Below are 27428 nucleotides of genomic sequence, written 5' to 3' on the forward strand. Positions count from 1 at the left end.
AGAACAGCTGTCTGCATCAGCTGAGGACAGGACCGTCTTCGTGGAAAAGTAGAACCATCCCCAGTCACCACACGCACCCCAGACAGACCTCTCCCTGAGATGTAAAGCCACCAATCACTGCACTGTCAGCAAACTTGAGTGATCAGTGAGAGTGGGGAAGACAGCATCTAAACATACCAGTCCCGAACAATATTTGGAAGACTATTCCATAACTTTGAGGCTTTGTAAAAAAAAGCTCTGCCCCCAGCGGTAGTTTTACAAAAATTGGTACTGACAAGCAGCCTGCATCCTTTGATCAAAGTAGGCGTGGCGGATCATAAGACACTAGCAGTTCACTCAGATACTGCGGTGCAAGACCATTTAATGCTTTATATGTCAAGAGTAGTATTTTAAAATCGAAATTTCATAGGGAGCCAATGCAGTGTGAATAAAATAGGTGAGATGTGCTCATATCTACTGGTTCTAGTGAGGACTCTCGATCTAAAATCTTACTTCTAGCCAGACCTGGACTGACCATAGGGCATACCAGGCAATGTCCGGTGGGCCGATGCACATTTTTGGGCCGGGGCTGTCAGTCCTATTTTAATATTTTTGAAAAAGTTTATTAGGCCAATTTATTTATTACCGCAACGGTAGAGTATCTGAGACACTATTCGTGGCCCATTGGTTGACTGTCTTAAAGGACAATGAGCAAGTCCAATGAAATCTCAAGCCATGCCCTCAACTTCCCTTGACATAATCTGCTATTTAGAGTTCGACCGGAGGTTGAGATGAGTCTGTCTATAACAATGGATAAACCAGTAAAAGAGAGAAAAAAGCAAGGGGGGGGGGGGGGGTGCAGAGAAGCTGCGGGAGAAAAGACGCAAAAGCCTACAAGTGGAAGCAACAAAAATGTGCGAAAATCATTTTATGTGCGGAAATAATTTTTTACCAAGGTTATTCGCTTCCATGCAGGTTACTGTGGTTTAATGTTTGAAACAAAACAGTGAGTGCATATATCCTTTGATGTGTCATATGCCTCAGCATATTGTTTAAATATCATGGTGGGCCGCTATGGCCAAAAATGCCAGGGCTGTTTTTTGGTCCCAGTCCAGCCCTGCTTCTAGCTGAATGCGGTCCTATGACTAGAACTTCTGTCTTATCAGGATTAAGCAGAAGGAAGTTAATTAGCATCCAATCTTTTATATCCTGCACACATTGCTCAACTTTAGTAAGCTAAAACCGAACGCTGTGAAACTCCACTTGAGAACATGCAGAATAGTCACCATTTAAATTTACAATCTGATCTGTCACATAAAGTAGGTTCTTAATTCCTACTACATTTACTAATCTGTGAAGGAGAATACTCATCATTTCATAATTTCATCATCATCATTTCATTTGATTAATGGTGTCAAAAGCTGCACTGAGGTCGAGTAACACAAGCATAGCACCGCAACCCTGATCAGAGGCCAACAGAAGATAATTTACTACTTTAATAAGTGCTGCCTCTGTGCTGTGATGAGGTTTATACCATGACTGATACAGTTCATGTATGCTATTTCTATGTAGATATGAACATTGCTGCTGTGCTACTACCTTTTTTCAGAATCTTAGAGATAAAGTAGAGTTTTAATATCGGCCTGTAATTGGACAGCTGACAGGTTTCTTAATTATTGGTTTAATAACCATTAATTTAAAGGGAACTTGGGAACAACCTGAGTGCTGAGTGAATAATTAATTATTTTAATTATTTTTAACAGGGGTTCTGTTGTTGCTCATCTGCTTAAGGAAATGTGTCGGTGTCAAAAATAAGTCAGATTATCATTGTAAATATAAATTAAATGACTAAAATAGACTTTCTAGGTCTTTCGAAGTTTTTGTTTGGCTTAGGGAACAGACAAAGTCTCAATATGATGAACCCTAAGTGACGACTCTGTGAAGCTAGCAGACAGTTGGTTTAGCCTGTTCGTCTGCTCTCTGAGTAGTCACCGATTAACTAGGCCTCTTTTGAGATTATGCACTATACTAAGAGAAAAACTCCTTCTTATTCAGGTGCTCAGCCCCTTTTTCAAAATTCCCATTATATACAGTATAGTGTTTTCAGACCTTCCCATTGGCTAATGTGTAGCCAATGTTCATAAACCCCTTCTAATCGCCACCTCGGTGCTATTTATTTCATTTTTATCTTTAAACTTTCCTATTATGGTTTAAGCACTCACTCACACATTCTCTATAGCGTTTATCCTGTACATGGACGCTGGAGACCCGGAGCCCATCTCACCGTACCACCTGGTAAAAAAAATAATAATAAAATAGTCTAAGACTACTTCATTTTAATAAAGGTTACTGCTACTTAGTAGGAGCTATTGCTCATTTAACTTTGGGTCATGTCTTGTACACATCACTCTTCATCGTTTTTTATTTTAATTTATTTTCTATTCAGTGTTACAGTAGTGTCTCTAATATATTTAATTTTACTTAATTCCAGATGGTTTTTTTACTGTTTTATTTCAGCTATTCTGAGTTTTTAAGAGCTAATGGCTGTATGGGTCACACAGAGGAGTGTGTGTTTTGAGAATTTAACCAATCCATCTTACAACAGATGGGTTTAAGCATCAGAGACAAATCGTTATTCTGATCCTACTGATTCCTCATATCGATGATTTTTATTATATGCATTACATCATTTACTTTATTCTGTGTATGTGTTTAAGGTGGCACAGGAATATAGTGGTTATCACTGTCGCCTCGAACCTCCAGGGTCGAGGGTTTGGTTTCCTTGGGGTCTGTGTGTGTGGAGTTTGCATGTTCTCCCATGCTTGGTGGGTTTCTCCTGGTACTTCGGTTTCCTCCCACAGGCCAAAGTCACATGCAAATCAGGCTCATTGGCACAGTTTGTGCCCATAGTGTGTGTGTGTGTGTGTGTGTGTGTGTGTGTGTGGACCCTGTGATGGGTTGGCACCTTGTTCAGGGTATACCCTGCCTCATGCTCTAAGTTTCCTGGGATAGGCTGCAGGTCCCTGTACTAAGGATAAAGCAGTATAAATGCTGTGTGCATGCGTGCGTGTTTCCATACTTTTCTTGTACTGCCGCATTCATTGACTACTGCATTCTTTTGAGGTAGTTTTTCATAAACATAACTTTTTTCCTTAATGAGAAAACATGTTTTTCATATTTTATGTGTGTGCTGTAAGCTACAGAATCCATTTTTCTTCAAGAGACCAACCATTATGGTTTTATGTTTTTTGGCAGTGTGTGTGTGTGTGTGTGTGTGCAGAGGTCTAGAAAAAGAAGGGTCTGCACTGCAAATATTGACTCTTTGCATAAAACTCAATAAAATCCTTTGACATAAAATGCTTGTAATTATACTTCATTATAACAGAGTAACATCTGACAAAAAGCAGCAGACTTTGTGAGAATTGATATTTGTGTCATTCTCAAAACTTCTGGCCACGGCTGTAATAAATTCTGGCCATAATAAATCTTTTTATTAATCACAGGAGTGGAAAATATTTTACTTTTGGCCCCAGTTGTGTGAATAGTCACAGTGCTGACCAACTGCACTTCAGTCACCAGCCGACCGGAAGTTCATCACCAACTCATCACAGCTCTGCTACAGTTATGGATTTAAAAAGATCACGTGATCCCAGTGGCTCCGCCTAGGTCGCTGTAGTAAACCGCATTCTCCTATCAGCCAATCAGCGGTCGGGTTTGTCCCACGTGTGTATTGTTTAAACTGCTTGCAGCGAGCGCAGCACTCCGAGTGAAACTTCCACACAGAGACATGGCGGCTGCTGTGTCCGTTAGCAGAGCTGCCGGAGAGGAGAAGTCATGCGCTGGTGCTAGCCTCGCCACCCGTCCGCCGTATGAACACTATGATCAAGCCAAGCCAGAGAACTGGCCTGCGGAAAACCACAGAGACTCCGCGGACGAAGCAGAGTCGCCGGCAGGGAGCGGGTGTCCGCGCAGGGCTGAGGACGAGCTACCTGCTCTCAGCCCCGAGGAGGTCGCGGCTCGGCTGGAGAGAACGCGGAGAGAGTTTTACAACCGCAGGAAAATCATCATTAAAAACCTGCCCGCTGATATCACCAACCAGGCGAGTACCCCACACACGCACACAGGGCTAGTACCGCTCTCTCTCACACACACGCACGGTGTAACACTTCTGTGAACTTAGTTAGCTACATTAGCTAGTTATTGTTTGAGTATGGAAGATTGATTTAAACTTTCCCAGAGAGAAAGGGTGAAGCTAACGGCTAACTTGATGCACCCGTATTAACTCGGTGCGCGTGCTCAGTTCCTTCCTTACTAATCTGTGCGTGCAGACGCGCATGCTAGTTTACTGAACGTTAACTGCCTCAGCGTTAAGATGATAAAGGCGTTAAAATTACCTATAATTTCTCATTTACTTCAAAATGGTTTTTTTTTTATTTCAGTAAATCTAACTGCTTTTTTGTTGTAAATCCAGATTTCTGTTTAAAGTAGCCGTGTCATTGTTAATTGAAAGCGCGCGACCAGAGGAATGTGCGCGCGATTCGTGGTGAACGCGGCTCGGGGGCGCGCACACTGTGGTTGACAAAAAAGCCCAAATCTCTTTAAACAAGAAGTTCGAGGAAAGTGCTCGACTAAAGCGTGTCTCCCCCTTACACATGTACACGTCTGTTCCACAATAAACTTTGACATCTGGGTTGGGCATAAACGTTATACTGTTTTTGAGGTATATAGAGTTTTTTTTTTTTTTTTTAATCGCCTTGTCACGACATTACACAACTCCTTAGCCCTGTAGATTTTACTCTGAGGTAATCCACAGAGAGGTTAGTTAGTCGTTAATGTTTATACAGATCCTGCGGTAGTTTTGAGCTTAATTGTGTAAAATGGATTTTAAAAGATCCTTTGTTTACTGCTTCAGTTTGGATTTATCTGTGCATTATAAATATTATGCATATTTGTGCCAATTTCTATTCTGAAATATTTTACATTAATGAAATTATGATGACTGGTTGTAGCTGAAGCACAATATCAGAAATAAGGTGTCCAATGTACGGTCTGTATCCGCACCATTCAGTTCAGCTTTATTCATATAGTGCCCCCCTCCCTAAATACATTTATATGCATAGTAGTTTGAAATGTGAGAGTATATAAATCCAAATGATCATATAGTCTCTGAGTGAGCTGAGGGCGACGGTTTCATGTTTAAAATCCAGGATGTTTTTAAAACTGGGCCTCGGTTTTTTAGTTGTGTTAAAAAAAAAAAAAGAAGTTTGTGTGACGCTGGTTTCCTGTTGTTTATAAGCACCTAATAACACACCTAGCAGGAGTGTGTTTTTGCTTATTTGCATTTAGTGATGCCCATAAAAGGTAAAGCTTACATGAAATGATGGGGAAGTGTAAGTTATTTTGACTCGTTACCAATATAAAAAAAATCATTTTGGTGGAATAACACCTGGAAAAGATAATCTGCACCATGATAAAAAAAAAAAAAACTAAATCAAATATAACCAGTGAGTTTGTGTTGGTTTGCCTTTGAGTAATACTTATGTTTATTTAGATTTTACACATTACAAAGACTATAGTACTGTGTGCATATTGTGGATTGAGGTTGATTTTGACATTGAGTTTAATAATAATTTGACCACCAAGGTTTGTTTGTTGGACTGAAAAGCCCATTTAAAATGATGCAGTAAGTGTGGCACTCCTGGACAAGGTAGATCAATCTATGAAATACATAAATATATAATGTTTTCTCTCCCTTTCTGTCTATTTAGGAGGTCCACGAGTTGTTAAGAAACTATGATCTGAAGTACTGTTTCGTGGACAAATACAAAGGAACAGGTAAGTCCTTTGTTTATCATAGCGGATGTTGGAACAGGTTAATGTAACTTCCTCTATTTTTAGTAACCCATCACTTGTGTTTAAACAGGAGGTGTGGTGTCGCTGGTTAAAGTTGGCTTTAATTTAATTCATTTAAAGTCATTGTAGAAGGGAACTGCTTTTGAGATTTTTGAATAAAGTGATGGACGTTACTGTTATAATTGAATAAAATTAAATCTTTGTACACCTAATGTTCATATGGCAAACACAAATGTCATGCTTGAAGAATTTTTTTTTTTGCTTTTTTTTTTTTTTTAAAGCTTTTGTGACTCTCCTAAATGGTGAGCAGGCCCAGTGCGCGATCAAAGAGTTTCACCAGCATGTCCTGCGTGAACGGGAAATCTCTGTGCAGCTGCAGCCCACAGACGCTTTGCTGTGCATCGCCAACCTCCCCCGAGCCTTCACCCAGCAGCAGTTCGAGGAGCTGGTGCGGCCCTTCGGCAACTTGGAGCGCTGCTTCTTGGTGCACAGCGCGAGCACGGGCCACTCCAAGGGCTACGGCTTTGTGGAGTACATGAAAAAGGACTCGGCCGCCCGGGCTAAATCAGAACTGTTGGGCAAACAGCTTGGCTCACGCATGCTGTACGTGCACTGGACCGAAGTGGGATCGCTGACGTACACCACCCTACACTCGCGCTGCCTCTGTGTGGACCGCCTGCCTGCCAGCCTCCTGAATGCCCAGGACCTGCTGAGCGCTCTCGCTGACCTGCCGGAGGCCATCTTCTGCCAGGTTAGGAAATAAAGAATATCCATTTCAATTTGTATATAATATTTAACTTTATAAAGGACTGTGAGGCACCAGTGTCACTATTTGTCGTAGACACGGGATTATATTGTCCCATAAGCTTCATATCGAACCTGCAGCTTCACCACAAGACTGTTGATTAACACAGGAGTGCCAGTTTAATACTCGTCGTGGGCTTTTCAAGCGATGTCCTTTCTTTGAGTTAAAAAAAAATTAATTTACCTTACTTAACTTTTTTTTTTTTTTTTGGTTTACATCTCACTTACTGACGCTATGTTAAAACGGTTCTTTTTGTTATTGTGTTTTTCTGTGCTAGTCTTTAGTTACATCTAGATTAACTTCAGGACTGAGAGGGTTTACGGTCATTAGTGATTCCAATTTCTCTCGCACCCAAACTGACCACTAATACACACCCCCTTTTTTCTGTGCTCTGTAACTATGATTTGCCTCTGTGTCAGGTGGTCTGTACCCTTTGCCCTGCTTTTCCTGAAACTGTCTTCAGTTTCTATGGCAACAATCTCTGATGGTTTGTGTGGAGATGAGCACCTGACCAGGCCGAGTGCTGTCAGTCAGCAGGCCCTCTGGCTGTGGCTCTTTCTGGAATGAAAGAGAGAGCAGCTTGTCTTTTCATATCTCTCGCACGCACACACACACGCATGGCTTTATGCCTGCTTTGCTTGTTTTTTTGTATCTGAACAGAAAACAGTAGCTGTTGCAGAGTGAGCAGAGCTGTTGCATAGTGCTTTTAACAATTGTCCTTGTCGCAAAGAATTATGGGAACTTGTACGAGATGTAAAAAATATGTATGACTCGAGATATATATTATTTTTAAATTAACAAGATTTGTAAACTGTAACTTTTATGTGTGTCTCTATTTGAGCCTGGATGATTAATGCAGTGGGTACGAATTGTGTTTAAGGTTAAGTTAATGCTTAATTATTTAAAATGAATTTATTAATAATTATTAAATGCATTACTCTTAAGAACTGTCAAACTTGATCCTTCACCTCTTATAAAAAAATTATATAATTCTACTTTTTATGAATTCTTTGTGTAGTTAGGGACTATCTGTTTCAGTTAAAAGTTTGTACACTAACTCCATGGTCTCGTCTTGATTTTTTTTCTACACTGTAAAACTAAATCAGTGTCCTAAATATACAATAATCTCCTTTTAACAGTTGATATTGAGATGTATCTGCTCTGTTAAGCTTTAGAACAGCTCTAATCTGAGGTGCTGGTTGTTAATTGGTGTTTTCTGAGGCTGGTGACTCTGAATGAACTTCTCCTCTGCAGCAGAGGTCAGTTTTGTTTTTGCTTTCCTGGGAGGCTCTTCATGAGGGACAGTTTCATCATGGAGCTTGATGGGTTTTACAAATGCACTTGACACAATACTGTTCTTGTAAGGACTGTTCCAGAACAGCTGACCTTCACGTCTTAAAATAACAACTGACTATTACTGTTATTTAATTAACCAACACCAACGTGTGTTATTTCAAAGTTTTAAAATATCCAGTATTCTAGAATTCCAGATTGTGTTCAAACATTTGACAGGTACTGTATTTAAGTACGAGTGTGTATGTACCAATTTTTGAACCAGACTGGTTTGACTGGTAGTGGAAACCAGATGGGATGGCCTGTTAAAAGTGAAGCAGAACACACAAAAACAAAGATGGAGAAACAAGTTCCTACTTCCTGTATATGTTGAGTGATGGATGTCACGTCCAATCAGCGGTAAGAATTTCATTCGCAAAACTATACCTACCTTTTCCGGTTTGTATCTGACTGGCCGAAAGGTGCAATACGAAAAAAAAAAAAAATTGTTTTGGGTTTTGATATTTTGTTCTTAGTTTTGTTAATTTGGTTTTGAATTTATTTTGTTTTGGGTTTTGTTTTTAATTTGTTTTGCAATTCACGGCCCCCGTACCTGACCCACGCAGTCTCCTCTGAACAGTGGATGTTGAAATTTCTGCCGCTGGAACTCCAAGAAGCATTTATGAGGTCTCTCATCTGTGGTGCTGTAAATCAGCGATTTCTGAGGCTTTTCATTCTAATAAACTTATCCTCTGCAGCAGAGGTAGCTCTGTCTTCCTTTCCTGGGACAGTGTTTGATAGTTTTTGGTGATTGAACTTGTTCTTGAGTTTTTTTCTTTTTTTTTTCTTTTTTTTTTAGATTGACTGACCTTCATTTCTTAAAGTAATGATGGCAGTAAATAATAAATTGTATGTTCTCTTCACTTAACTGAGTCTTGCGTTAATATGGGTTTGTACAGTAGCTCTAGTAGCACTAATAGGGCTGTTGACTCAGTACACACACTTATTCTGTACAAGACAACTGATAGTGTAAAGCGCATTTAAAAAGGCAAGAAATGTTACAGATTCACTCTTGACGACTCTCACCTGTGAACTGAACCGTTCCAGGTTACTACCTCGTGAACTTGATGAGAAAACGCCATGAGTGTGCCAAGCTGTCATGAAGGTTAAATGTAGCTGCAATCTATATTATAAAACAGATTTACTACATTATTCCATACATGTCCTTTGTTTGGATATCTTTAGCATTAATGAAGAAATGTTGAAAAATGGTATTAAAAAAAAAACGCAGATGTGTCCAAATTTTAGACTGTATATAAACTAAATTTTCCGGACAGTTTACTTGAGCTTTTTTCTTAATCTATTGACTATTCTTTTCCACCTAGAAATAAATGCATAAAGACCAAAACTATCACCCATATAAGGTTTAAATGAGTGTTGTAATCTATTTTGACAAGCTTCATAAGTTTTGCTGTTATTCTAGATATACTGACTTTGGTGTAATATTTTGTGTGTGTAGTGATGAGCTGTAATGGCTGTCGTTGTTCAATTTCATTAGAACTTAGTTTAGCAGGGACACATGCATGCGCACTAACCCAGTGTCAGCTTCCAGCAGGTAGGTGAATGTGTGCGTGTGTTGTATTGGTGCATTCATGTGAGCGTGTGTTTTTTGTTTTTTTAGCTTGCTCAGGGACAAGATGGCAGTTTCCGGCGGTTTGCTATTTTGGAGTACTCTACACCGGAGCTGGCTGAAGAGGTGCAGCGGTTAACTGACGGAAGGCCTGTGGGTGGAAGCCCCGTCCGCGCGTCGTTCTGCGCCCCAGGACCGCCCGGCAGGAGCATGCTGGCTGCGCTTATTGCTGCTCAGACTTTGGTACTGTACTGTTTGTGCAGTACTTTAACAGTAATGGTAACAGAGTGAAAAAATGACGCTCATGAGGGTTTTTATGTTTAAATACAGGCCATAAACAGAGGAAAGGGTCTCCTTCCTGAACCCAGTGCCATGCAGATCCTCTCGAGTCTGAGTAACCCGGCGACACTGAAACTCCTGATGGCGCCACTCAACCAAGGACAAAAACAAGGTACTGATGTGTGCTCTCGAGCTGAATACCTAATCTCAGCATGCAGCAACCCATTTACAGAGTGTGTGTGTGTTTTTAGGTCTCCTAGGGGCCGCCCCTGCCATGCCGCTGCTCGGTAACCCCGCCCTGTCTGCGGCCCTGTTGCAGCTGCTGCTTCAGAACCAGGTCCAACAGGTACGGTCGTGACTGAAATGTCGTCCCTTCACTTCTGTATTAAAACATGTCTCTTATTGATTTTATCAGTCCTCAATATCCTGTTCTCCCCAGCAACCCTTTCTAGGAAATCCTCTACTTTGGGCACAGGCTCTGCACAGTACAGAAAGCCGTCTCCCACCCTGTGTGAGTGCGTGGTGTGCTGTGCATTATTGTGGGTGTTGTGGCGTTATTAGTTAGGGACAGTTGCAGGTTATAAACAGTGAGTCCCAATGGCTTCACAGCGGTATGTATGTCATCAGCTATTCAGGAATGCCTTATGACATCGCCTAACCAGCTAAATCAGATAGATCATCATTAGATCAGACTTGTACTGGAAATAAAGACTTGTTTAACGATTAGTTTGATGTAACTGTGTGTGTTGTGGTGTTTTATTCCCCTTATCTCATAGTTTGCCCTTCTCCTCTCCTCCTTGTCTCCCCCTCTCACTGTTTCCTCTCCATCCTGTCATTTTACCATGAATTTTAAACTGCCTCTGTCCTGATTACTTTTCTGCACTGGAGACTCGTTACATAATTTTTACCACATCAAGTGATCTATGTTCTTTCTTCGCGAAAAAATGTTTTTGTAGCTATTAAAGGAATAACTTATCAGAATGAGCATATTAATCTTCATGTGCTGCAAAAATAAAGTATTTATGACGAGTCTTTTATTGAGGGAAAACACACATTTGATAACGTTATGTCATCGTTAACCCCTGAAACATTGGTTTCCCACTTCTTAGTTGATCTCAATCGCCTTTGAACTGTCAGTGTTTTTATTTATAGCTACAAAGCTAGCTACCTTCTAACCCAAGGCTGAATCTCAAATCCCTCTCTAATCCCTGATCGAGTGCACTACTTGGTGTGTGGAGCAAGGGATTGTACATCCTACATAGTGCACTAGCTTTCCATTTAATGTTATTTGGCATTAAAATCCAGAAGTTAACGGAGCTGATATTCTAAAGTGGAATTAGTGGAAATATTAGATTAGGTTATATTCAACGTCGTCATTGTGCAGAGTACATGTACAGAGCCAATGAAATGCAGTAAAATATAAAGTAAATCTTGTAAAGTTTCTCAGGACTGTCAATCACCTCCTCTTCACTTTTTGGCTACACTTTAAAGTGCTTTACAATAAAAGCTAAATAAAACAAGTATCAAACGGTTAATGTAAAGATTTATACCAATTTGACTATTCAAATACCGGTACGCAGCAAATACCAGAGTAAGAATAAGTCTTTAAGCTAGATTTAAAAGCATCCAATGATTGAGAAGGTGCAGAAATATATTTTGTGGGTGGAGCAAAATAACTGGTTCAATAAGTTGTTTTTACTGAAGATCAGCACGGCTGTGATGGATCTTGCTTAATTGTATTTTAGCCATGGAAAATTCAAACTTTATATAATGCACATGGTTTCATTGATGTAGTGGAAGCTGTGTAGTCATTCTATCACTGTGCCAAAATTTGTGGGTTTGAATCTGGCTTTGTTGGAGTATTTCTTTATGGGTGTGAGCTGGTCAGATGAAAGTCCTGATAAAGGGTGTGTGCGGCTAACGTGAATGTTCAGAGGGTCTAAATCGGTGCTTTTGCTATGCTTCAGGCCAAACTGGACCAAGCACGATCTAAAACAATTTTAGTTTTCACTGTCTCAGTCGTAGTGCTGTGTGTGCAAGCTCTGAGGTGTTAAAATCTGAAGTGGCTGGACAGCTTTGTTGCAATCTAGCTTTGGCTTCGTGTGTGCGTATATAATATTACACACACACTCAGAGCATGGCCTGATGTGATTTTTCTGTTTGTTTTTTATCAGCAGGCCGGACTGCTCGGTGAGAACCCTCTGGCTGCTCTTCCTCTTCAACACAATGGTGTTAACATACTGGGAGATCTACCTCATGGTACGGTGACACAGATTAACCTGCACTTGTGTGTGTGTGTGTTTTTTTTTTTTTTTTTTTTTTTGGGGGGGGTTCTTTGTTCATGGTATATGACTGCTGCTTGTTTTAATTCTCTCAGCTCTGTCTGCTGCAGGTGCCATGGCTCCCGGCTTGGGCATGCAGACAGAACCTATAGGTCCCATAAAGCCCCCGCCCCTGGGGCGGACACTGGGGAGGGAGCCTGAGACTGCAACCACACCCAATAGTTTTTCTACAAACTCTTCTCCTGCACTCCAGGGCATGAGCGTTCCTCTCCTGGGCACTGTGCTAGGAGGAGATGGGTCCACACTGCCTACGGTGAGGGATCTGCGTTTCAGCCATGGAAAATTTAAACTTTAGGGTGAAAAGTCTCCCGTGTTTTTATGTAGATAGTCATGATTATGACTGGAACAGGAGGTCCTGATTAATCAGTCTACGTCTTGGTGTGATTTATACCTTTACACTGTGATTTGTACACACTTGATTAGGTGGCATGCTTTGGGAGATTAAGTTGTTCACAGATAACTATCGTAGAGCAAAGTTTGGAGTGGAACAGGGTAAAAAGGAAAGATTTAAACAAAAATCAAAAAGGGGTTTTAAACTTCTAAGCTAATTATTAAAGCATTGAAATGCAGTTTAAATATTAATCACCTGTGAGCTGCACTTGAGCCTGCACGTGTAATCTTTTTAATATGATTACAGCATTTAATCACCTCTGTTCATATGTAGAGTTTGATGAAGCTTGTTCCTGTTTAGGCATCGTTATTAGGAGATCCCCCCAATGAAATCGGTGTGTCCCCCAACCCCTTTCTGAACGCTCCCAGTATATTCCCTTCCTCAGGTAAGCTGCCTGCCAAATATCTCCGCCCCCCACCTTCCACTTGTCTGTATGCTTTTACTTATCTGTGTGTGTGTAGGTGCCACCTCCAGGCCCCACCCATACAGGAAGAGACCTGTGCTAGGTGGCTTGACTAACCAGCGGTCCATCCAGAGCATCCACTCCAATTACAGCCTGCGCTGCCAAGACTCGTACGAGTTCCCAGCACTACACCAGGTCAGCGTAACACGGTTTACACCAGGGCGGCGCCGCCACCGTGGTGAAAATAATAGTCACTCAATATTTGGTGGATACTGATATCACAGTTGTTTTAAAGCGATGACTCGTACACACTTTGTAGTATTTAAAAGTAAATTTTCTTCAACCTGAATATATTTCAGGTTCTGGATCTATTATTATTATTATTATTATTATTATTATTATTATAATTAGATGGGTATAAATTAATAGAACACTTGTTTTAAAACTAGTTTAATGCCTGGCACAATGTGGGCGTATCAGCTGTCCTTAAAGCTTTGGTGTGGGAACAGCAGGTCTCTGTCCTGCCACCTGGCAGCATCCTGGTGGCGTTTTTATTTATTTACTTTGTTTATAAATTTTGTATAACCACCTGCCTCTCCCCACCCCCACCTGGGCTTGTCCCCTTGTACAGGACCCTGTCCCTCACCTTTATGAGCAGCTGGAGACTCTGGACAGCACTGCACACCTGGCTTATGGAGCACAGGTAGGATTCTGCTTCATTACTTCAGTCAGAAATGATAATGCAGTTGACTGGGGGGGGGATTAGACAATAAAATACATTAAGCACTGCACAGACCCAGGCGTCCCTCATCGTTTGCTGCCAACGTTAAGTCTGAGTAAGAAACAAATAAGGCATGTTTAATCTGAGTATATCTGTTTAGCCTGGACGTGTTTGGGGTTTATTTGCCTCTAGCCTCATAGTTTCATTACACTACAGTTATCAAGCTGGTAACAAGTAGGATCCAGTCCAGGCTTGCATAATGTGCTTAACTAAATCACATGATTGCCTTAAGACCTTGTTTATGAGGGAGTATTATTATTTAATAGAGTAGAACAAGTTTGTGTTGGAGGGATAAAAATGGGGACAATCATAGTAAACCTCCAGCCTGTGAAGAATCGGACCTAAAATTTCACACGTGCTCTGGGCGAGAGCGCCTACAAAGATTCTGAGCAATGTGAGAGTGCATGATTGAGTCTGGTGTTCTGTGTTTAATAGGTAATAAAACCTTATATTTGAATGACTGTGAGGGTGTTCTCGTGAATAACATTACAGCGTCTCATTTATAATAAGGTGAGGCCGTAAACCAGCAGCTAGTCTGTAAGTTTCATAAACAGCCTCCTCAGTGTGAGGGCTAATGTAGTCCTCGTGTTTGGTAAAAAGAAAAAAAAGTCACATGAGGCTTCTGATGGTTGCATGTGTGGATTGATGGTTTGTCTGTCCTTCCTGAATGCAATGCAGGAGATCTGATTTGATCAATTCCAGAACCGTAAATCACAGGATTGTTTCAGTGTAATTTGCCTTGATTCTAGAACTTTTCTAGTCCCCTACGACTTCAGGTTCCAGCATTTGTCCAATCACATTCTCCCTGCGTCACTGAAGTTTTACTTTAGTAGACTAACATCTCACCGTTCTTTACAGCACTTGAAACACAGCGAGAGAACGTCTCCCTTCGCTTACCCATCCAGTCGCCCCAGCTCCTCCTACTTCGGCTTTGGTGCCCCTGGGGCAGTGTCTTCCACCCAGCTCAATAAGGTACGCTTCATCTACACACTAACTCTCGATCTCGCATAACAAGGTAAAAACCACAGCAGGTTTCGGAGGAGGCGCTCATTGACTTTTCATTCATTGATTTTCTATTTTATTGTTGAGCTGCCAATATTTTCAACCTTGTACCTCAATGTGAGGAGAAAGGAAGCCTGTAAATCATTAAAATACCACTTGGACAAGGATGTGGTCGTTTAAAATACGTGCATGAGTACAGGCTTTTAAATGGCGTGTGGTCAGTTATTAATTGAAATTTCTGCTTGCACAGGCTGTGGGAATGCCTCCCATCTCACACACCAGTGTTTTCTCTGCTGCTCCTGGAAGTGGTGCGAAGGTAGGTTCGCGCTCGGCCTCCCTGACCAACATCCCTCGTGTCACCGTCATGTCATCGCTCACAGGCTCTTTATTTATTTCTGCTTTAGACTCCAGTAGGAGGACAGAAGCGTCTCTTTTCTCGCCTGATTCCGTCTCCAGAGCCCAGTCCAGAGGGGGGCTACGTGGGGCAGCATTCTCAGGGCCTCGGGGGACACTACGCCGATTCCTACCTGAAGCGGAAGCGTATATTCTGAACCCCGTGCTCGTTGCTGACTGCCGGTTGAAGCACAGAGGGAGGCGTCCTGTCACCCCGGTCCACAGCAGGCACCGGGAGTTTTGTTTGTGAATGATTTGAGTGCGCATGTAAATTTATTTTATTTTTCAATTTTTAATTTGAATTCCTTTAATTTACATTTTTAAGTTTTCTTTCATCAACGATAAAACCGCAGGTACCTCATAAAGGATAAATACCCCCCCCCCCCCTTCCTCCTCCCTCCCTTCCTTCCTTGATCAGACTTGCCTTTTGATGAACTGTTCTGTAAATAGTTGAGAAGCATTCATGAAGACAAGACATCCTTATTCATGGACGTGGTTCTTGTTAACCCTCTTGGTGTGTGTATGTCTCAGGTCGTGTGTGGTTGTCATTGTCATCTGTCCCAGCAGCAGCAGTAACATCAGCTGCTCCGTTCGTCGGTCTGTTGCTTTACCCCTGCTGGGTGCACTGATCAGTATTTGTGTAAAACCAGCCCTTCCCACTTCCAGTGTCACAAGTCCAGGTTTTCTGCACTAAGTGTTGTGTGTGTGTTGCACTTGGAGGATGCGAGTCACGTGAAAATTACCTTCCTCAATCTGTCCTTCCTCACTGGCCATTTGTTTTTTTTGCAGTTCTTGAACTTTTGTCTTCTTTCTCCTGCTTCCCTTCTTCCTGCGTTCTCTGCGTTCAGTCTTGTTATGCCTTTACACATCCTGATCTCAACTTGGTACTTGCCTCGTACCACCAGCAGGGGGAGCGGGTTAGCTTAGATGAAAATTTACTGTGCCTGCTTTTTTTTTTATTTTTTTTTTATTTAAAGTATTTCAACAGAAATTCTGGAGCAGGCCGGACCTGTGGCCGAACATGATGGTTCCTTTTTTTTTTTTTTCTCTTACTGCTACAAATGTGCCAGCTCCATCTCGACTCGTGAGCCGGAGGAGTTCTCTGGAAAGCACCAGGTCTGTGACATTTCCAGTGTGGTAGCTGAGTGTCTCTGGTGTGCTGCAATTCACAGATCCACAAATCACTCTCAGTCCAGTGTAATCTCTCATACTCTTTTTACTTAACCTGTTTATTTGCTGTGTACATACCTGAGCTTGTATATTTCTTCTTTTTTTTTTGTTGGTTCATTACTCCCCCCTCCCCCCTCCTTCTATCTAGTCTGTAATTGATTGGAAATGCTGCTTTTTTTTTTTTTTCTTTTTTTCTTTTAGGTGATGTTGCAGCATATTTCTTGAAGGGTTTACATGTTATATAAACTACTGCTGTATTGTAAAGAACTAAACAGACTTGATCTGTAAAATGACGGCTGATCGAGTGCACCATCATTTGTACATAGCTGCCATGTTTTTCTGATTTGTATTTCAGCAAGTAAATGTTATTTAAGTTCACAACTTGTTGTCCTTAGTTCTTCAAACCTGTCTTAGACAGACCTGTTTTAAAGTTTAGATTTTAAAGAATACACTGTCTGGGTAAGATGATACTCCAAGGTTTCAGTGTTCCCTTCAAAAATAAATTGTAGGTGGATTACTGACTGCAGAGGTCAGGATCACTGATAAGTCGGTACATGGAGAGCACGCACGAGAGGGAGATGAAACAGTTGGGTATGCTCACAGTTGCATTATGAATAAAGCCAGTGTATTTTTCTGCAGAGTGCAAGCAGGGACTTCTGACATAATGACTAAAAGGGAGAGCCAGAAGGAAACACAAACATGAGGGGGAACTGGGATGTCGACAAAGCAACAAACCTGCATTTAAACGTCCATGACTCCCCCAGATCTGCTCCTTTACCTAGGGCAAATCTATTTACAAAAATGCTTGCCTAAATAAATAGGATTTTAGCCTAGACTTAAACACTGAGACTGTGTCTGAGTCCCGAAGACTATTCCATAACTTTGTGGCTTTATAAGAAAAATCTCTCCCCCCTGCTGTAGCTTTCATAATACGTGGTACTGACAAGCAGCCTGCATTCTTTGATCGAAGTAGACATGGCAGATCACTTTGTTAAAAAAAAAAAAGCTCAGCCTCAGATGTCATTTTTATCAGGTACCAACAAGCAGCCTGCATCCTTTTGTGTGGTTTAACGTAAAATACAAGCAGTTCACTCGGGTCCCATGGTACGAGATCATGTAGTGCTTTATAGGTCAGTAGGAGTAACAAAAGCATAGTTTTTTTTGCATCATTTAGTGATTTATTTCTTTTATCTTGGCTTCAAATAAAATCAGGAAACGCACAAGTCTTTTATTGCAGTACACGATGAAACAAAGGCCATCCAGAGTTACTGTATGATCAGGAGGTTTACTTCCAGCTTCCTGTGGTCATATGGTATTAAATAATCTAGATTATTTCTTTAATCCATTGTGTTCCGAGCACCACCTGGACCTGCAGCAGTTCAGCGACTGTAGCCTGCTTTTCTGTTAGTTACACCGCTACGCTTCATTGAGACACAATGGTCGATTACATGCTAATGACATGTCACTCTTTAGTAACTTCTGACTGATGGTGTGTCATTGCATCCTATATAAGTATTTATCTTTGAATACCTATGCTATAAGATTACCTGAACTGTCTTTTACTCTGGCTCCTGGGATACCCCTAACAAGTGCCTCAAAAGGCCTAGCTAATTTCATGTGTCTCAGTATAAAGTCTCCTATAGTCAGGGCTCCTACAGGTTTTTCAGCAGATTCTGTACCTGGAGGAGAGAGAGTGCAGAGGAGCGCTGCTCTTGTGGGAGAGCCTTAGCATTAGCTGTGACTATATGATTGCGCTGCAGAGTGACTCGGGATCACTGGCACTGTTTAATTCGTCCAGACTTTTTCTCTACACCACCATGCAACTCTCACTGACCCTCTGTGAAGTCTAATGCTAAAATCTTTCCCTTCAGAGTGCTAACTAGCATACATCTAGTAACATTAAGTTATAGGAACAGTGTTTAAACATCATGAAGTTACAGAGGGATAAGGAATAGAGAAGTTCTGAAGAGTTTAAGGAACAGCCGTAACTCAAAGCACTGATCCTGATGTCTTCTTTCCCAAATGTACAAATCAAAACTATCTGTAGAGAACCTTCCATCCATCCAATGATTTGGCTTTAATGAAATAAGAGCTTTAATACAAACCTGTTTTTGCCTTACAGTTTGTTACATTGTATGTTTTGAGAAAATGAATCAAATTTAAGACTAAGGATTTCAACAATGCTGTAGTAAAATGTGTTCAAGTAGAGTGAAGAGAAGCTGATGTTCAGTTTGCAGTTCTCGTGAGCTTTTAGCCCCAACCACAAATCAATTTTCCAAGTTTAAATGTGAGTCTTGCTATAGCTGTTAAAATAAGCATCAAGTCTTTGGAGCCTGGAGTCTGTCCCAGGACACATGGGATCACACGGGATGGTACATAACCAAGGGGTAATTTTGAAACACCAATCAGGCTACAATGCAAATCCTCAGACAGTGGGAGGAAACAAACCAAGCACGATGAGAACATGCAAACTCCACACACACGCTCGACACAGACCCAAGGCGATATTCGAACCCCAACCCTGGAGCTGTGAAGCGACAGTGCTAAGCACTAAGCCGCTTTGCCACCCACGACATGTAGTTCTGTTATGTAATACGTTCCTGTAATAGTCTTGAATCATTGCAAGTTTTTTTTCTTAGCCACAGTAAAATTCCCTAGATGTTACTAAATTAGGGAAGGAGCGTGCTTCCTCATTCCCATGCAGCTCTATGGGGTTTGGCTAATGATGCCAAAGTGCTTGGCTTGAGTGCTTCCTAACCAGCGGGGAAACAGATTTGGCTGGTGAGAAAAGGCCATCACGTGGACATCTAGCTGCCTGGAAAAAGTCAGTGTGCACCCTGCTGTCAGCACCAAAGGGTGAGATTCTCATGGAGATAGTGTGTCTGCGCACAGAGCAGGAAAAAAAGAGTGATACAGAAGGAATTTAAATGACCTTTTCCACAAGGTATTTTCTTATAAATGGCATCACCGGAGATTATCAGGATGTAAAGAAAGAAATTTTCCAGTTGATTTGATTCTTGAGTGACATAGACATTTGAGCATTTACGTAAGAACAGCAGGTGGTCTGGGCGAGCTATTTTTGAAGCCGATGAGATGCGCTCCTCGTCTCTTGACTTTCACAGACTCCGTCCACGTCGACGGCTTCTCTGATGCCTTTTGTGCGGCTTAATTAGGGACGAGTAGCACTTCAGGAAACAGGTGCTCCTTGGCTCTAATTCAGTTAATGTGCCACACTGATTGCTTAACCTCTGCCAAGGCGACTGATGAAGTAGGTCTAGTGGTGATGTGACACGTAAGCGAACGAGAGAAATAAACAAGTCAAAGTTCTTACAGCACTTTGCGCAAAATGTCAACTCATAATGCAAAAACATTCTAAATATAGTAAATTTTTTTATTACAAAATTATGATAAACTAAATTAAACAAATATTTAATACAGTTATAGACGGTTTTACTCTTTTTAATCAAGCATTCCAAATTCTCGTTATATTTGCTGACCATTATCTTTCAAGAGAACAAAACAAAGCTACCAGCTTGTCGTCTTGAAACAGGTAATGCTGGATCCATGTGACGTGATGTACGAGAAGTTTTCACTAGATGTCATTTTGAGTGTTGCTTTTGAACCACAACAAAAGCAGCAGTGATAGGAGAGAGTGTTTCTGTGTGTTTTAATAAGCTCAGTAAAATGAGAATGAACTTCCAACCCTTCTCTCCTCTTGTTAGCTGCACAGCGACAAAAGATAATAATAATAAAACATGAAAAAAAGCATGTCTATGCCTGTTATTATATGTCATGCTCTTAGCTCGCATCTCCACTGCTATAAAAACGCCTGAAATTGTTCTTAGATCCTGGAGCACTGTGTGTGTCTCCTATTATCCCAGAGGGGAACCAAGGCAACACAGTGGACAAATTTGTCACAAGCATTTTAGATTTCTGCCTTTCATGTATCATCACCCCCCCCCCCCCCCCCAAAAAAAAAAAAAAAAAACCCACACCAGCCCTCCTTTCCTCCACCCACACAGTCCCAGCGCACTGCCTGTGTCGACACTGCTGCAGAAACCTGTGATTTTCCAAAATACCCACTGGCAGAAAGCTGCTGCTTTTATTCCTAATGTAGAAGAGGAATAAATGATGATTATAAGAAAATGATTAGAGATAAGAAACTCGATCCCTGGTATATTGACCACACACGCATTTTAAAACAAACCGCTCGGAAATTAGAATGTAAATAGCATCAAAGTAAATTGTTAGTATTCCATAAAGCATGGAAGCAGAGCATCCTAAACTATTAAAAAAAAGCTCTCGGAGATGCTAGATCATTGTATCTCTTCACTCTCATTGAAAATAACAAAAATAATTCTAGATATTTATTTAATACCGTAGCTAAATTAACTAGAAACAAGACTACTGCAAAAATCTCCACAACAACAACATACAGTAGTGAGGACTTCATGAACTTTTTTCAATAACAAAATCATAAATATTAGGCAAAAATTTAGGCTTTGAAACCAAACAATTAAATTGATGCAGATGATAAACTAACTACATCACATCAGAACCTAGAATACTTTACTCTTCTTCAAGAGAATGAACTAATTTTACTCATCTCTTCTTCAAAATCGTCAACCTGTGTTTTAGATCTTATACTGACATATTTTCTCAAGCAGATCGTACCAGCCATAACAGAACTCCCGTTGAAAAGAATTAGCTTTTCACTTAGCAGTGGGTATGTTACCAAATCCTTTAAATTAGCAGTTATTAAATTGCCAATTAAAAAACAGACCTTGACCCTTGTCAGCTCTGGCCCTCTCGTAGCTCAGATCCTATTTGACTGATCGTTATCAAGTTTGTAGATTTAAATGGTGACCATTCTGCATGTTCTAAAGTGGAGTTTTGGTGTTCCACAGGGTTCAGTTTTAGGCCCACTGCTTTTTTCTCTTTACATGCTTCCTCAGGGCAACATAATTCATAAGCATTAGTTTTCATTGTTATGCTGATGACACACAGTTATACATGTCAGCAAAATCAGATGAGAAAATCCAGCTTACTAAAGTTGAGCTTGGATGGTAATTAACTTCTTTTTGCTTAATCCTGATAAGATAGAAGTTCTAATCATAGGACCACAAGCAGCTAGAAGCAAGCTTTCTGATCACACTGTAACTTTAGATGGCCTTTCTGTTCCAACAAGTGCAACAGTGAAAAACCTCGGTGTGATTAAAGAGCCCAGCCATTTATTTGAAGCACATGTAGATAATATTACCAGCATAGCATTTTTTCACCTCAGAAATATTGCCAAGATAGGAAATATATTGTCACTAAACGATGCAGAAAAACTAGTTCATGCTTTTATCATCTCTAGATTGGACTATTGTAACGCCTTCCTGTCTGGTTGTTCAACTAGGTGCATAAACAAGCTTCAGCTAGTCCAGAATGCAGCACACTTACCCACACTGCATTTGCTCCTTGTAAAATTTTGCATCGATTTTAAAATACTACTTTTGACGTTAAATGGTCTTGCGCTGCAGAATCGGTGTGAACTGCTTGTGTCTTACGATCCGTCACGCCTACTTCCATCAAAGAATGCAGGCTGCTTGTCAGTACCGCGTATTATGAAAACTACAATAGGGGACAGAGCTTTTTCTTACAAAGCCCCAAAGTTATGAAATAGCCTTCCAACTAGTGTTCGGGACTTGGACACAGTCTCAGTGTTTAAGTCTAGGCTAAAAACCTATTGATCAATGAAGCATTCAAGCATTTTTATAAATAGATTTGTCTTGGGTAAAGAAGCAGATCTGGGGGACTCATGGACGTAGAGTATTATGGTAAACTGGTATGTTTAGATGCCGTCCTCCCCACTCTCATTGATCACTCATGTTTGTTAATGGTAAAGTGATTGGTCGCTTTACATCTCAGGGAGCCCTCATGTCTGTGTTTCCTTCTGGCTCTCCCTTTTAGTTATGATGTCATAGTTTGTCCTGCCGGAGTCTCTGCTCTCACTCTGCATGAAATATAGTACATTTATATTATACATTGTTTAACTGTGACCATACCTAACTGTTATCTCTTGTTCTCTTCTGCTCTCTCCTCTTCTCTCTCTACTCCACTCTCTCTTTCCCTCTACCTGTCTCTCTGTCAAGCTATACATGTCGCTCCTGAGCTGCCAGCGATCCAGACCCTCTCTGCCCTTTGACACTGTCTGACTCGTTCTGGTGTCCTGCTTCTGGTTGTGGTGGAGATCTTGTCGCATGGATGCCCCGTGTGGTCTGCCTGGCATAGTGTGGTGGCTGGGGACGGTTTCACTTTTTTCACAAAGACGGTCCTGTCCTCGACTGATGCAGACAGCTGTTCTCTGAGGACTTGTGACTTCAGTCACTCGATTGTTGAGGACTGGAGTTTCCTACCGTATACCCGAGCCTCCAATAACGAACTGGACTCAATTTTTACCTAAACACATCTCCTGTTATACTGAGCTTCCATCCTCCTAACACACAGACTGCAGATCAATCCCTGCTATCTGTTATCACCCAGACGAGGATAGGTTTCCTGTTGAGTCTGGTTCCTCTCAAGGATTCTTCCTATTACCATCTCAGGGAGTTTTTCCTTTTCATCGTTGCCTTTGTCCTCGGCTTGTTCATCAGGGACAGGTCTTATAATTTTAATTCATACATGTTCACATCTCATACAAACTTAAATAATTTTTTTGATTGTGTAAAGCTGCTTTGCGACAATGTCAATTGTTAAACAAAATACAAATATAAATTAAATATAAATTAATATACAAATAAAATTGAATTGAATTGAATTGAATTGATTAGAAAAAGTGCTTACAGCAACGTTAGCATCAACGCCGTTCTCACGAGACACGAAAGAATGACGGAATTTCTCGTCCTTCTTGTTAAATTTTATTTTATTCTTTTATGAATCATCTTCTGAGCTTTGGATATTCCACACTCCAAGGGCTTGACAGTAAACACTGAGAAGCCTCGATGCAGGCACAGTGTCCGTGATATGATAATGGCTTATAAGCCGATAAGATCAGATGTATAATGGTGTCGAGTGACCTGCAGCGTCACTCGGTCGGGTCAGGCGTGCGGTTACACTGATACTCGACCCCGTCTCCAGCTCCATCAAGGACCATCAGAAAACCAGGCTTTCACAAGTTCTCCAATCCTATTAAAGTGCAATTAGGCCACTTAGCTTGTTCCTGCTGAAAACCACAGAAGGCTTGATGTTTTCTCTCCTTCAAGAAACCTCTCTTTACTTCTTCACACACACACAGACGATATCTAAGATTAGTTTGAGAGGAAGGGTTGAATGAGCAGTTAATGGACTGGCAACTCTTCTGCTTCAGCTCTACTGCTGCTTTGTGACTTCAGTAACACGGCACTCGCTTACAGGATCTGTTTGGTTTATTTGTATTGTCTCTCTTTTGTTTCTTTTTTGGTAAAAGCCCAGTGACTAAAAGATGGAACAGTTCTTGCTACAAACCTATTTATTTGGCTTACACAGAAGCATGACTAGCACAGAGTCTAACACCCTCAGCATTTTATTCACTGGCCCATTCTTCAATGTCAACACAAGGGTAAAGGATTAATATTTAGTTCCCGTCATTCCCGGATGTTGGGTCCGCCGTTTTAGAATAGGAGGAGCTGACATTAACAACATTTCTTGGCACTACACGGGTAGATCACCTTTCTGGGTTGAGCATGTTGAGAGAAGTAAAGTGCACTCAATAATGTTTGATGATAGCAGAAGAGAAAACAGTCTCTGATAAAAGTGTCTTGTGTGACCTTCTGGCAAAACAAACTCATCAGCCTTGATACTTTAATATGCGGTTTATCTGACAAACAGACAGACAGACAGAGGGTGTCCCTTAGGTCTCTTCTACAAAAAAGAGAGCTTAAGGGGCCTGAATTTTCAGCATTAATATTGCAGCACTGAACTTCAACTGGACCAGAGTTACAGGGTCATGGGGTGAAAAAACACACTGTCACACTGTTGTACTTGGCACCATTTAATCCTGTCATTCCAGGATGAAAGAGTAAACACCAAGGTCAATACAGAAATGTTTTTCCCTCAGGTGATGCTTCTTAATTTGATGGTAATTTGATGTTTTGTTTAAAAAAAAGAAATACAGCCTGTATGTGTGAATGTGCCAGTTACTTACCTGTCCTGTATCAAAGCTATAGCACTATAATATTCTGTAGACAATGTTATTTTAGTCTGTGCTTTTCCATGACTAGTAAAGGATGCATGTTTAGATTTAAATATCTGACGGCAAAGTATAACCTTCTGGCTGTCAGGCTGTTATAATCCACTCAGTAGCCAACAGCTGATATAACGGTATTATAATTTTCACAGCATGAGACAGAAACTAATGTCGTCTCACTAAAGAATCAGTGGCTAGGTGGAGACGAAGTTATTTAAATGGCAGGTCGGTCTGTTCTGCAGACACATTGCTAACGTTATATAATTAGCTGCAGTGTCACTTTTAAACAAATAAATCTGCAACCAGTGGCATAACTGACATTATCAGCTAAATATAATTTTGGTACAAATGCTTTCCAAAATGTCAGTAGATATTTTTCCAACCTCCATACGTCATAAAAATTAAGCCCTTCATAAACCATGCGCGTTGTTGCTGGCTTATCTGCATGCAGTCTCAGGCTATCCAGCTAGCGGGTATGACTAATGCTAATCTCTGTTGTTTGCTTGTTGCTGCTGCGCTGCGATTTTAGTCCAAAATGTTACTACTAATAATAATTTTTTTGTTACCATCATTAATTTATGAAGTTTTCAAGATCAGTAGAGTAGAAGAGAACCAACACCACCTCAGGCCTGTATCTGTAAAAAAAAAAAAAAAAAAAAAAAAAAAAATGTTATACTTTACTGCTCTGACAGAGCAAACATAATGTTTTCCTTCACTTTGCATGCCAAACATGCTGAGGTGAAAAATGTTTTATAATCTTGCAAGTTAGCACAAATTACTATAAATGTAAGATGATGTTACTAGTCTAGTAGACTAGCGAGCTAGCAATTAGCTAGCTGCGGCACAAAGGAGGTCATCATTTCATGGTTAACCAGTCAAATTACAGGTATAGATCAGAAAAAAAAGTTTTATGTGTATTTATTACTGGAGCAATTTCAATATTTCAGTATTATGATAACTGACCTTACACTAAAGAAATGCCACAATTTCATTTACAGTAATGTAGGTTAATCGATGAAGTAAAAATGATGTTGCACATCTAGCAACAGCAATGCCATAAAATACACACACACACACACACACACACACACATTATCCACTTTATTAGAAACACCTGTACACCTGCACATGTATGTATTCATCACAATCAGCCAGTCACGTAGCAGCGGTGCAGTTTTCACCCACAATGCTCCCCATAGTGACAACAGAAACACCCGCTCTGTAGGTGGAAACGTCTCATTGATGAGTGAGGTCAGAGAAAAATAGTCCGGAAGAATACAGTAACTCATCTAATCAGGACAACGGTGGTAAGCAGAAAAGCAGCTTAATGTGCAAAAAATATGAAAACATTGCTCTATCCATGAGATGGATAAGCTAAACCAGATAAAGACAACATCATGCCTGCTCCTGCCAGGCGAGAACAGAAACCTCATGCTGTAGTGGGCACAAAATCACCCAAACTGGACCGGTGAAGACTAAAAAAGGAAAAAATCAAAGAGTCTTCTTATGATCTTTAATTAAAAATCAAATAAGTAGTGTTATATAATCAATAAATTAATGATTGTAACAAAAAAAATTATTATTATTGGTATCGTTATTGTTATTACAATCTTATTAATTTATTCATTATATATGCATTTTATTTATTAGATTTAAACATTACAAGAAGACTTTTTCACATCATAATAAGACTCTCTATCATTCTTTACAGGGCTATCCTGTATGGTGGCAGGGGGCCTGGAAACTATTCCAGGAGACTTAGGGCACAAGACGGGGTACACCCTGGGCAGGGTGCCAATCCATCATAGGGCACACACACACATTCACACCCTATAGGCAATAACGCATAATAAACAATTAAATGGCAATTAGTCTAATCTGCATGTCTTTGGGCTGTGGGAATAAACTAGAGAAAACCCCCCAAACACAGAGAGAACATGCAAACTCCATGCACACTGAGATGGGAATCGAACCTGGCCGGTAAACCACCCGGACCCACTTAATGTATATGTCAATAAACACCTTTCACATTTACAAGTGCTTGTAATTATACATCAGTACTAGTTGAAGTACGCATCATTGATGGTTAAAGTGTTTGTGAAAATAGTTAAAATGTTAAATCTAAAAATAATCTGCTGATCTTTATTGTAATCAGTGATTATTATTATTATTATTATTTGAGGTTGAAGCCCACGTACATGTCTGTGTGTCTTTCTGTACAGCAGAACTCTCTGTCTAACTTATTAATACAAAGAAATCACATTCTGTAAGGTTGAGTATCTTACGCCTTGTTTACACTAAGTTGTCCTTCTTTGTTGGTCAGACAAATACACTCCCTGTTCGGTAATCAGAGAGTGAATCACAGATGAGAAATGGAAAAAGTAGATGGGATAAAGATGAAGTTTTGTCTTAAAACGACTCCAGCGTGTTAAAATTCACTTATACCACTTCAGCGCTGTTATTTCAGCCAAAGTGAAAATATGAACTAATCCCAGTAAAAATATTCACTTTATCTTTTCTAATTAATATTAGTTAGTATTAAATTTAGACAGAACTTTTTTTGAGACTTATTTCTGTTCCTCCAATGTATGAAACGGTAATATATTATTGAAAGAGTGAGTTCTGACTAATGTACAGACAAACCTTTATATATATTTTTTGAGATAAACACATACTATACTGTATTTGTAATTAGAGAGAGGAGCTCACCACCCGAGATCCACCGCGCACTGTCAGTCAAGTAGGCGGAGACACACACACACACACACATACAGACTCTCTCTCTCTCTCTCTCTCTCTCTCTCTCACACACACACACACACAGATCAGTAAGAGCGCGAGGAGGATCAGGGCTCTGCAGGACCGCGCGCATCATGATTCATTTCACGAGCTCCTTATAGCGGAAGTGGAGTTTATTTA

At 40.6% G+C, this 27428-nt stretch overlaps 1 protein-coding gene across 6 annotated transcripts; it reads left to right on the plus strand.

The window, feature by feature from the left end:
- Positions 1-3724: 3724 nt before the first annotated feature.
- Positions 3725-16681, plus strand: raver1 (ribonucleoprotein, PTB-binding 1). 6 transcript variants are annotated; one of them, XM_053492178.1, is made up of 15 exons: positions 3725-4078; positions 5748-5814; positions 6114-6583; positions 9591-9782; positions 9870-9990; positions 10070-10164; positions 10258-10329; positions 11996-12077; positions 12196-12413; positions 12852-12936; positions 13013-13149; positions 13586-13657; positions 14594-14707; positions 14988-15053; positions 15142-16681. In XM_053492178.1, exons 1-15 carry the CDS (start codon positions 3767-3769, stop codon positions 15286-15288), a joined length of 2250 nt encoding a protein of 749 aa, XP_053348153.1. In that variant the 5' UTR covers positions 3725-3766; the 3' UTR covers positions 15289-16681. The 6 variants fall into 6 exon arrangements, with proteins under 6 accessions (XP_053348153.1, XP_053348154.1, XP_053348155.1 ...); XM_053492179.1 differs by having other exon boundaries at positions 3726-4078; positions 12211-12413; XM_053492180.1 differs by lacking the exon at positions 10258-10329 and having other exon boundaries at positions 3726-4078; positions 11993-12077.
- Positions 16682-27428: the final 10747 nt, after the last annotated feature.

The sequence above is a fragment of the Clarias gariepinus genome, chromosome 3 (assembly GCF_024256425.1).
Source record: "Clarias gariepinus isolate MV-2021 ecotype Netherlands chromosome 3, CGAR_prim_01v2, whole genome shotgun sequence".
In the NCBI taxonomy this organism is placed as follows: Eukaryota; Metazoa; Chordata; class Actinopteri; order Siluriformes; family Clariidae; genus Clarias; species Clarias gariepinus.